Here is a 10,212-nt window from a genome sequence, read left to right as displayed (position 1 = left end):
GGGGGCGGGGCGAGGGTCCTCTGCGGGACTCACCAATCATCAGCTGGATTGTGTGCGGCAAAGGGTCTTCATTGGATGTCCGCAGCTGGGCGGCCCTGGCCTCTGCTACCTGTAGCTAAGGGCTCAGTTGATCCGCAACGAGGCGCGCAGGGAGGGCTCGTTCTCGCGAGAGTGCAGCTCCCTTCTTGGCGGTGACAGCGGAGGCTGCCAGAAGGCGGACATGGACGCCCTCGGTGACTACGTTTGGCCGCGGGCAACCTCCGAGCTCATACTCCTCCCGGTCACCGGATTGGAGTGTGTTGGGGACCGGCTATTGGCGGGTGAGGCTTGGTTTGAGGCGCGCTAGTAGGCTAAAAAACTGAGCGCCCACTTGGGCGGGGCCGTAGGGACAAAGGGATGCCTCGAGGAGGACTGGTGGCCGGATGAGGCGGGCTGGAAGATGGGAACTGAGACCAGGAGATGGCGTAACTAGGGACAACCAAGGAGAGCTGGGCCGGAGAGACAGAAAGTTGATGCGGCTGTTACAGCCCCACGTTGGACCCAACGTGGAAAGGGTGGGAAGAGACGCGGGAAGGAGTGGAGAACGCAGTCGTTCGAAGCTGGGGGAGTGGGGTGCGTGTCCCGAAGAGCTGGGCGGATATTTGGCCTCTCCTGAGGACGCCCGGGTAAGCCCAGAGGTGAAGAATTTGGCGTGGGGGGTGGGGGGCGTGGCAGGGATATGGCCTCTCATGGGCGGTGAGGCTCTTCCCCAAAAGATAGGTGGGCGATGAAGGTCCTCTGAAGAGGGTGGTGTCGCGAAATATTGCGCGTGAGACCTTTGAGTAGGGCATTGCCCAGAGAGACCAGAGCTGAGGCCCCTATCGAGATGGTTGGGGTATCTGAGGACTGGTGCACATGCTTCAGTATGTATTTACAAAGGCTTAAGACCTGAGATCTCAGTCCTAGGCTTGACGTGAAGCCATTAGTGACTGATGATGGTACTGTGAGCTTTATAAGGGTTCCTAGGCAAGGCACTGGCCATCAGGCCTTAAGTACACTACTACCAGCCCTAAAAGAGTCAAGTATATGAATGTGCATGTGGTGGGATGGATAGCATAGGTTTTTTTGGCTTTTGGTACTGGGAATTACCTCCAGGGCCTCGTGCATGCTAGGCAAGGACTTTACCACTGAGCCACATCTCCAGCCCAAAAGTTTTAAAGGGAAAATGTAATTGATTGGTTCTTTCATTTTAAAGACCAGGAGTAGGTCTTGGAGTGTAGCTCAGTGACAGAGTGTTTGCCTAGTATGCACAAATCCCTGGATTCTATCCTCATGTTTCATGACCCCTCAGTTGCATTCTTTCTAGCCCTTTCTTGAGCCCTTCATTTCCTGCCACATTACCTAAAGCTCTTGTGCAATTCAGAGCCATCAACCTGTTGTTTCCTCTGCCAAGAAAGCTGCAACCCCATTTTCCCTGCTTCCTGTAGCTGACAGTTCTTTATTTTTGAATCCTCACCCTAAATGTTGTGCCTTCATGTTGGCCTCCCATGACTTTCATCTAGTCCTATAAGATTGAACAAGGTTTCTTAGTCTTGCCACTATTGATATTTGAGATCAGATCATTCTTTAAGTGAGGGACTGTCTGTGTATTGTAGCATGTTTAGCAGCATCCCTGGTCCTAGTTGCCAGTAGCACGACCCCCTAATTATGGCAACCAAAAATGTCTTTAGACATTGCCAAATGTCTCCTGGGAGGAAATTGCCTCTTGCTGAGAATCACTGGATTAAGATGTGTGTGTGTGTGTGTGTGTCTGTGTATGAACGTGTACATACACCCATATATGTGTATGTGTACATATGTGTGTATATTTATGTGTGTATATCTCAAATATATAAAATGCAGGGGTTGAACCCAGGGCCTTTTGCATGTCTAAGCACATGCTCTACCACTGAGCTACACCCCTAGTTCCTTATTTATTTATTTATTTATTTATGCAATACTAGGGATTATTTATTTTTGCAGTACTAGGGATTGAACCCTGGGCCTCCCACACACTAGACAACTGCCATACCACTGAGAAAAATTCATAACCCTTTTTCCAAAATTTTGAGACAGGGTATTATTGCTCTTATAAGAAGAGAAAGCACCCCTGGGTTCAATAATCCCCAGTATCACAAAAAAAGGGAAGGAGAAGGGAAACAAATTGAACACATTGCACAGAAGCTAGAAGAAATTACTTTCTCTTTTGTTTCTGATATGTCCCAAATCCCATGTAGGCTCTGATGACTATACATCTGTGCCTTCTAAGGGCTCTTTATGTTGCTTCTGTGCCAGAACTCTCTAAGTGTAGGCCTCCATACACAGAGGGGTCTTTCACTACTGAGCAGTGGTAGGGCTAGGACTCAAGCCCACACTTTTGTCACCAGAGTATGAGCTGCTGCCGCCTGGTGTGGTAGCACACACTTGTAATCCCAGTAACTTGGGAGGCTGAGGCAGGAGGATTGCAAGTTTGAGGCTAGCCTGGGTAACTTAGCAAGACCCTGTCTCAAAATAAATAAATGAATAAATAAAAATAGGACTGGGGATGTAGCTCCGTAGAATATTTGCCTAACATGTGTAAGGCTCTGGTTTCAATCTCCAGTATCACACACACACATACATACACACATACAAATTGTGTGGGCTGCCTCTGCTACTTCCCTTCATTGATATTGAATACACTCATATATTCTATGACCCAGGGAATAGGTTCTTGGAAATCAGGAGGGAAGTTGCTGTGGCCTCAAGGTGAGAAAGGTTGCCTTACTGGGCACAGCCTTGCTCCTGGTGAAGGGAGGATCAGGAAGAATAAATGTAGAAGTAGAGAAACTGAGAAGTCAGGAACTAAAGGTGAGGGAGGGAGTTCCCATCTGAATGTGAGAGGGAGGGGAACTGTGAGTTTTAGGAGTTCATGATGAACTGAATGTCAGTGGTGATTAATAAGAAGAGCAGAAAGTTGCAGTGGAAGACCAGCTAAAGATGAGATGAAGGGTTTTCCAAGGTTCAAGCTGGAGGATTTTGTGACTTAATTCATTCATAGGCTGTATGCTGAAAAGTTTCCCTATCCCCATCTCCTCTCCATGAGTCATCAGAGTTTGGTGAGTGATTCTGATATGACTCTTTACCTCTGTCTAGGTGAGGGACCTGATGTCCTGGTGTACAGCTTGGACTTGGGCGGGCATCTGCGAATGATGAAGCGAGTGCAGAACCTACTTGGCCACTATCTTATCCATGGTTTCCGAGTGCGGCCAGAGCCCAATGGAGATGACTCGGAGGCCATGGTAGCTGTGTTTGGGAGCAAGGGTCTCCGAATCGTGAAAATTAGCTGGGGCCAGAGCCGCTTCCGGGAGCTCTGGCGCTCTGGCCTATGGAATATGTCTGACTGGATCTGGGATGTACGCTGGCTTGAGGGCAACGTCGCCTTGGCACTGGGCCACAACTCAGTGGTGCTGTATGACCCTGTGATAGGATGCATGCTGCAGGACGTACCCTGCACAGATAGGTGTACCCTTTCCTCAGCCTGCTTAATTGGAGACACCTGGAAGGAGCTGACCATTGTGGCAGGTGCTGTTTCCAATCAGCTCCTAGTCTGGTACCCAGCAGCTGCTTTAGTAGACAACAAGCCGGTGGCACCTGACCGACGGGTCAGCGGCCATGTAGGTGTTATCTTCAGCATGTCATACCTGGAAAGCAAGGGCTTGCTGGCAACAGCTTCAGAAGACCGAAGTGTCCGTATCTGGAAGGTGGGTGACCTTCGGGTGCCTGGGGGTCGGGTGCAGAATATTGGTCACTGCTTTGGGCACAGTGCCCGTGTGTGGCAGGTCAAACTCTTAGAGAATTACCTTATCAGTGCAGGAGAGGACTGTGTCTGCTTGGTGTGGAGCCACGAAGGTGAGATCCTCCAAGCCTTTAGAGGCCACCAGGGCCGTGGAATCCGGGCCATCGCTGCTCATGAAAGGCAGGCATGGGTGATCACTGGGGGTGATGACTCAGGCATTCGGCTATGGCATCTGGTAGGGCGTGGCTACCCAGGCTTGGGGGTCTCAGCTCTCTGCTTCAAGTCCCCTAGCCGGCCTGGTACCCTCAAGGCCGTGACACTGGCTGGATCTTGGCGACTACTGGCAGTGACTGATACAGGGGCCCTCTACCTCTATGACCTTGAGGTTAAGTGCTGGGAGCAGCTTCTAGAAGACAAGCACTTCCAGTCTTACTGCCTGCTGGAGGCAGCTCCTGGTCCTGAGGGCTTCGGACTGTGTGCCATGGCCAATGGTGAGGGTTGTGTCAAGGTTGTCCCCATCAACACTCCAACTGCTGCTGTGGATCAAGTCCTGTTCCATGGGAAGGTGCACAGCCTGAGCTGGGCCCTGCGTGGCTATGAGGAACTCCTATTGCTGGCATCAGGCCCTGGCGGAGTTGTGACTTGCTTGGAAATTTCAGCCGCACCCTCTGGCAAGGCCATTTTTGTCAAGGAGCGTTGCCAGTATCTGCTGCCCCCAAGCAAGCAGAGATGGCACACATGCAGTGCCTTCCTGCCCCCAGGTGACTTCTTGGTATGTGGTGACCGCCGCGGCTCTGTACTACTATTCCCGTCCAGACCAGGTCTGCTTAAGGACTCTGGGGTTGGAGGAAAGGCTATTGCTGAGGCACCCATGGGAGGGAGTGGTAGTGGGAATGCTGTGGCTGGGTGGGGCCCTGTGTCTACCCTCCATTCTCTGCATGGGAAGCAGGGTGTGACCTCGGTCACCTGCCATGGTGGCTATGTGTACACCACAGGGCGCGATGGCACCTACTACCAGCTCTTTGTGCAAGGTGGCCAGCTTCAGCCAGTCTTGCGCCAGAAGTCCTGTCGAGGCATGAACTGGGTGGCTGGGCTTCGCATGGTGCCTGATGGGAGTATGGTCATCCTGGGTTTCCATGCCAATGAATTTGTGGTGTGGAGTCCCCGGTCACACGAGAAGCTGCATATCATCAACTGTGGTGGAGGGCACCGCTCCTGGGCCTTCTCAGATACTGAAGCAGCCATGGCCTTTGCCTACCTCAAGGACGGAGATGTCATGCTATACCGGGCTCTGGGTGGCTGCACCCGCCCACATGTGATTCTTCGGGAAGGTCTGCATGGCCGTGAGATCACTTGTGTGAAGCGTGTGGGCACCATCACTCTGGGGCCTGAATATGAGGTGCCTAGCTTTGAGCAGCCTGACTACCTAGAGCCTGGTAATGAGGGCCCTGGCCTGACAGATATTGTGATTACGTGCAGTGAGGACACTACTGTCTGTGTCCTGGCACTCCCCACAGCCACAGGTTCAGCCCATGCACTCACAGCTATATGTAACCATATCTCCTCTGTGCGTGCGGTTGCTGTGTGGGGCATTGGCACCCCAGGTGGCCCTCAGGATCCTCGGCCAGGTCTGACAGCTCATGTAGTGTCAGCAGGGGGCCGAGCCGAGATGCACTGCTTCAGCATCATGGTCACTCCTGACCCCAGCACCCCAAGCCGCCTTGCCTGCCACGTTATGCACCTTTCATCTCACCGGTTGGATGAATACTGGGATCGGCAGCGCAATCGGCATCGGATGGTCAAGGTGGATCCTGAGACCCGGTAATATGCACAGGGGAATGGGGTGGAAACATGCAGGGCAAGCCCTGGGTAGTGTTCCCAGGCTTTCAGACTCCACCTGACACTGTATTTTCTCTACTGTAGGTACATGTCCCTTGCTGTTTGTGAACTTGACCGGGCTGGCCTTGGCCCCATTGTGGCTGCAGCCTGTAGCGATGGGGCAGTTAGGTGAGAGCATGAGGCCAGTAGGTGGGGAGATAGGGTGTAAGGTTGTCTGGCATGGCTTCTGAGCTGGGCACCTCCTGGCCCCCAGGCTCTTTCTCTTGCAGGACTCTGGGCGAATTTTACAGCTCCTTGCTGAAACTTTTCACCATAAGCGGTGTGTCCTCAAAGTCCACTCCTTTACCCATGAGGCACCCAACCAGCGGCGGTAAGGGGCTGAATGACAGTCCTGCATGGGTTAGGTGTGTTGGGGCGGGGGGGTGGTTCCTGCTTCTCTCCATTCCTCACTGACCTGGCTGCCCTTTCCTGATTCCCAGGAGGCTGCTTCTCTGCAGTGCAGCTACTGATGGCAGCATAGCCTTCTGGGATCTCACCACCGTGCTGGACCGTGGTTCCACCATCTTGGAGCCTCCAGTGCACCCTGGGTTTCCCTACCGTGAGTAGTTAGTGTATAGCCATGACTGTCCTTCCCAGCTCTCACTTTGCCCTCACACATGAGGCAGGCAGGGCCCTAAAAACCAACCTCTTCTTTCAGAGCTGGGCACTCCCTGCCTAACCCTCCAGGCCCATAGCTGTGGTGTCAACAGTCTGCACACCTTACCAACACATGAGGGCCACCATCTTGTGGCCAGTGGCAGTGAGGATGGCTCCCTGCACCTCTTCAAGCTTGCTGTGGAGATGCCAGAGCTGGAAGATGCTGTGGGGGAGGCTGAGCTGGTGCCCCAGTTGCATGTGCTTGAAGAATACTCTGTTCCTTGTGCACATGCTGCCCATGTGACAGGCCTCAAGATCCTAAGCACAAGCCTCATGGTCTCAGCCTCTATTGACCAACGGCTAACTTTCTGGCGTCTGGGGCATGGTGAGCCCACTTTCATGAACAGCACTGTGTACCACGTGCCAGATGTGGCTGACATGGATTGCTGGCCCGTGAGCCCTGAGTTTGGCCATCGCTGTGCTCTTGGGGGTCAGGGGCTTGAGGTTTACAACTGGTATGACTGAGGTGTCCCATGATGGCTGGTGTGCTGGGTAAGGGTTCTGTTCACAGATAGTAGAGCAGGAATCAACTGTCTGTGCCCATGCCCAGTGTGCCTTGTGGAGGGGATGAGGGGTGGAGATGGAGGCTGTAGGTTCCTGACTCCAGAGCAGAAGCTGGAGGTGAGTAGAGTACTGCCTAGGTAGACCAAGAATATGCCCCACTCCCCATAGCAGACATAACTTTGTAACAAGCAATTTATTTTGGCTTCAAGCTCCTAAAGTCTGTGGGGTTTTAAGTTTCTTCCAGTTGATAATTTTACAAACATTCCCAGATACTTGGCCCTCTGTGGCTTTAGATGTGGCTCAACGGAGGGATGCCCAGCATAGCCAGGCCAGCGTGGAGCACCTCACGCACAGCTTTCAGAAGCTGCAGGCGGGCAAACATCTGACCAAAGAGGTGTGGCCGAGGTTCCTGGAAAAGAAGGAACCTGCTGGTCTCATTTTTTGCTTCCCTTGTCTTTAACCTGAACCCCTCTACACTTCCCTTGTACCCACTTTTGCTGTGTACTCACCCCTAGGACATGTACCCGGTTATAGTATGAGCTGAAATCCATACTGAGCTGTACCAGGAACTTGCATACCTAGAGACAGAGATAGTTACTGGCCCGTGTCTTTTGTGTCCCATCCCAGAATAAAGAATAGAGTATGACATGTCTGTTCTGGTTTTCTGTGCCTCACCATCTCTGTGCGAGCAGTGACATGGAGCCCTGGGGCTATACAGGTCAGGACCGCAGTCTGACTCAACACATCCGGGAAGGGAAGGACACTGTTGAAGAGCAGCAACCACTCCCCCTGTGGGGCACAAGGGTGCTAGAAGGGAAAGTCCAATGTTCCTACTTGTGTAAGATACCCAAGAAGGGCACTCACCTCATCTTGTAGCAGCGAGAAGTCCAGACTGCTCACAGGTGGGAAAGTGGGGTACAGACCTTGTTCCATACTGCATTTATAACCCTCGAAGAGCGTGGCAAGACGGGCACAATTATACATGACAAAGATGCCACTCCTTGTGCCCTTTGTGGAGATGCTGCTGTCAGCCAGGGCCAGGAGGAGCTGGGGAATGAGGACACAGTTTGAGAGACAGAGCAGACATAATACCCTGTCTCCCGCCTTAGTCCTGTGAGGTATCCAGACTCACCTGACTCTGTGGAGCTGTGCTTAGCATCTCAAACTTGATGGTGGCCACGGAAAGAACCCCAAAGATCTCTGTCCAGTCTGGGTCTGGGGAGTATAAGTTAGTATTTCAGTCTCTGCAAACAAGGGACAGGGATACAAATAACCTGGCCTTACTCTATGGCACAGCCAGTGTTTCCCAGGAGCACCTTGTGCCAGATTGCCACCATGTTTCAGAGCTGAGGCCTTGCACACCTGTGTATGCCGGGACCTGCATATTGAAAAGAAGAGAACCAGTAGGTAGGGTCCCAGTAAAAATCTCTACCTCCCGATCTCAACCACCCTGCCTCAGGTTGGCCTCACTTACTCATAGTATTCAGAGGCAGTCATCAGAGTGCTAGGTACACCAGCTACTTTTACTGGGCCACAGACCAAGTGCTTCTGTGGAAGACAGCAGGGGCTCAGCCCAACTGGCACTGCACTCCAGCCAAAAGTCCATAAAGAAACCCAAATCTGGTCCCTCTACCCTCCCTCCTGTATTCACCAGGCACAGTGCCTCCCTTTTAAGCCCAGCCCCTCAGGGCATGGTACAGTTTCTTTATCTTATTATTCAGTATTCTTGGGATGTGTCTTCAGACTCCACTTTCTCCAGGGTTTCTGCAACTGTTGCACATGCCTTCTCATTTAATCTCTCCCAAGCTCAAGTCTCAATTTCTGGACCCACCAGTTAATGAGCCTCTCTCAGTTTGAGGGAGCCTATTATCATTAACCTACCTGTCTGGGTGGAGCCTGGTCATCCAACTTCCACCAAAGCAGGTCCAACTTTTGTTGTTGGAACTCCTCCTCACAGCTCACCACATGTACAACCATGCAGCTGTCTTCACCAGCATCTGGGGCCACTGTCTTATAAAGGAAAAGGACAGATACTGCAGAAATGTAGGTTATTTGGTTTGCCGGAGGCTTATGGAACTGGAAGTTACTAACCAGGCTTGGGTTGCTGTCCTCAGGCCAATGCTGCACAGCTTTCTGCAGCTCAGCCAGCAGAGAGAGCAGGTCCTCAGTCACTGCAAAGAAAACAACAGACAAGTGATGAGACTGAGAGGTATTTCCTCCTTTCAGGTTCTGCTAGGCTCCAGGTCCTACCAAGACAGTTGTCCACAGTGGGGTCATAACCAGCCCTGTGGCTCTGTTCTTCCACCAGATCCTTCAGGCACAGTCTTCCCAGGACGCCAGGGGGCAACTTCTCCCCATCATGCACAGAGGTAAACCCTGCATGCACGCGGCTCTTCAGGGTTTCAATCGACGCTCTTTCCGAGGCAGTAGGCCAGTCCACCCTCAGTTTCTGCAGGAAGGTTGACATGTGTGGGTCCTGCACGGCAGGCACTAGGTGCACACACATCCTGCAAAGCGAGGGTGGCCACCTTAGCCTGGGCACCGAGTCCCAGATCGCCAAGGCTTACCACCCTGAGGCTGTACCCAAAGATTCCCGCCTTTCTCCATTCTGGCTTCAAGTCCGCGCTCACCCTTGAGCGCGCAGAGCTCGCGCCAGGTGATCCGCCACAAGTACTGCACGCAGCTGGCTCAGGCTGAGTGTGCCAGGGCTGCAGCGCAGTGCTGGGCAGTGCAGGACGATTCGCGGTCCTGGCGAGGCAGGTCTGGTAGGCGTGGCATAGGAGGCCACTGAGCCAAGGACACGCTCGAAGACTACAGGTCGCTGCAACTGCAGCGACAAACCCGCGGGTGTCGGCGCGCAGCACAGCACTGGAGCCACACCAGGACCCTGCAGGCAAGCGACCGCATGCAACACATGCTCCGGCACCTGCAGGCAGACAGGCGTGTGAGCGGATCGCAACTTCCCTGAAACCCTTGTGACTCACATTCCCGCCGGACTCACGCATACCTGCTCGTCCCCGAAGCGCGCCCGTAGGGCGCGTCGCGGTGCCAAGAAATCTCGGATACGCAGGTGCCGGGCATGGGTCTCCTTGAACCACACAGGACCTCCAGGTCCTAAGGCGGCATTAAGGGCCCCCAGCATATCCCTAACCCCAAGACGCCCAGTCGCCATTGCGACCGGAAGGAGCGACCGAAACCGGAAGTGAAATATTCGGAGGTGGAACTTCCGGTAGGGCCGAACGGTAATGGGAGGTTCTAGCTGGTCCGCTTAAATGGACAGGTGGGCGCGAGTGAGCCTAGTCAGACACGTTTGACCTGCCCGGCATTCCCTCAGTGTGGCCCTCCTGCACTTCTGGACCCGGGTCCCCTCCGCGCCA

General features: G+C 53.3%; 2 protein-coding genes across 5 annotated transcripts; one reads left to right on the top strand and one right to left on the bottom strand.

Moving 5' to 3' along the window:
• The first annotated feature begins 59 nt into the window (after positions 1-59).
• On the top strand, positions 60-7,481 carry Wdr6 (WD repeat domain 6). Of its 2 annotated transcripts, none has more exons than XM_047563840.1 (6): positions 60-320; positions 3,154-5,617; positions 5,720-5,803; positions 5,889-6,005; positions 6,115-6,233; positions 6,333-7,481. In XM_047563840.1, exons 1-6 carry the CDS (start codon positions 221-223, stop codon positions 6,794-6,796), a joined length of 3,348 nt encoding a protein of 1,115 aa, XP_047419796.1. In that variant the 5' UTR covers positions 60-220; the 3' UTR covers positions 6,797-7,481. The 2 variants fall into 2 exon arrangements, with proteins under 2 accessions (XP_047419796.1, XP_047419797.1); XM_047563841.1 differs by lacking the exon at positions 60-320 and adding an exon at positions 345-665.
• Positions 7,014-10,043, bottom strand: Dalrd3 (DALR anticodon binding domain containing 3). 3 transcript variants are annotated; one of them, XM_047563842.1, is made up of 12 exons: positions 9,843-10,043; positions 9,466-9,761; positions 9,086-9,342; positions 8,927-9,006; positions 8,717-8,845; positions 8,310-8,383; positions 8,152-8,213; positions 7,968-8,050; positions 7,700-7,882; positions 7,511-7,624; positions 7,345-7,413; positions 7,014-7,244 (listed from the first exon to the last, which is right to left on the bottom strand). In XM_047563842.1, exons 1-12 carry the CDS (start codon positions 10,005-10,007, stop codon positions 7,125-7,127), a joined length of 1,632 nt encoding a protein of 543 aa, XP_047419798.1. In that variant the 5' UTR covers positions 10,008-10,043; the 3' UTR covers positions 7,014-7,124. The 3 variants fall into 3 exon arrangements, with proteins under 3 accessions (XP_047419798.1, XP_047419799.1, XP_047419800.1); XM_047563843.1 differs by lacking the exon at positions 9,466-9,761 and having other exon boundaries at positions 9,086-9,284; XM_047563844.1 differs by lacking the exon at positions 9,466-9,761 and having other exon boundaries at positions 9,843-10,042.
• Between the last annotated feature and the right edge of the window lie 169 nt (positions 10,044-10,212).

The sequence above is a fragment of the Sciurus carolinensis genome, chromosome 9 (assembly GCF_902686445.1).
Source record: "Sciurus carolinensis chromosome 9, mSciCar1.2, whole genome shotgun sequence".
Lineage (NCBI taxonomy): Eukaryota > Metazoa > Chordata > Mammalia > Rodentia > Sciuridae > Sciurus > Sciurus carolinensis.
Note: the sequence above shows the minus strand (reverse complement) of the source record. Positions and strands in the feature narration are given on the sequence as shown.

Bases quoted from the DNA above. Each gene is read 5' to 3' on its own strand.
- Wdr6 (XM_047563840.1), top strand. From the start codon at position 221: ATGGACGCCCTCGGTGACTACGTTTGGCCGCGGGCAACCTCCGAGCTC. The intron at 5,618-5,719 runs GTAATATGCACA...TCTCTACTGTAG, and splicing joins AAGGTGGATCCTGAGACCCG to GTACATGTCCCTTGCTGTTT. The intron at 6,234-6,332 runs GTGAGTAGTTAG...CTCTTCTTTCAG, and splicing joins GCACCCTGGGTTTCCCTACC to AGCTGGGCACTCCCTGCCTA.
- Dalrd3 (XM_047563842.1), bottom strand. From the start codon at position 10,007: ATGGCGACTGGGCGTCTTGGGGTTAGGGATATGCTGGGGGCCCTTAAT. The intron at 9,762-9,842 runs GTATGCGTGAGT...GTCTGCCTGCAG, and splicing joins CGCGCTTCGGGGACGAGCAG to GTGCCGGAGCATGTGTTGCA. The intron at 9,007-9,085 runs GTAGGACCTGGA...TTTTCTTTGCAG, and splicing joins CACTGTGGACAACTGTCTTG to TGACTGAGGACCTGCTCTCT.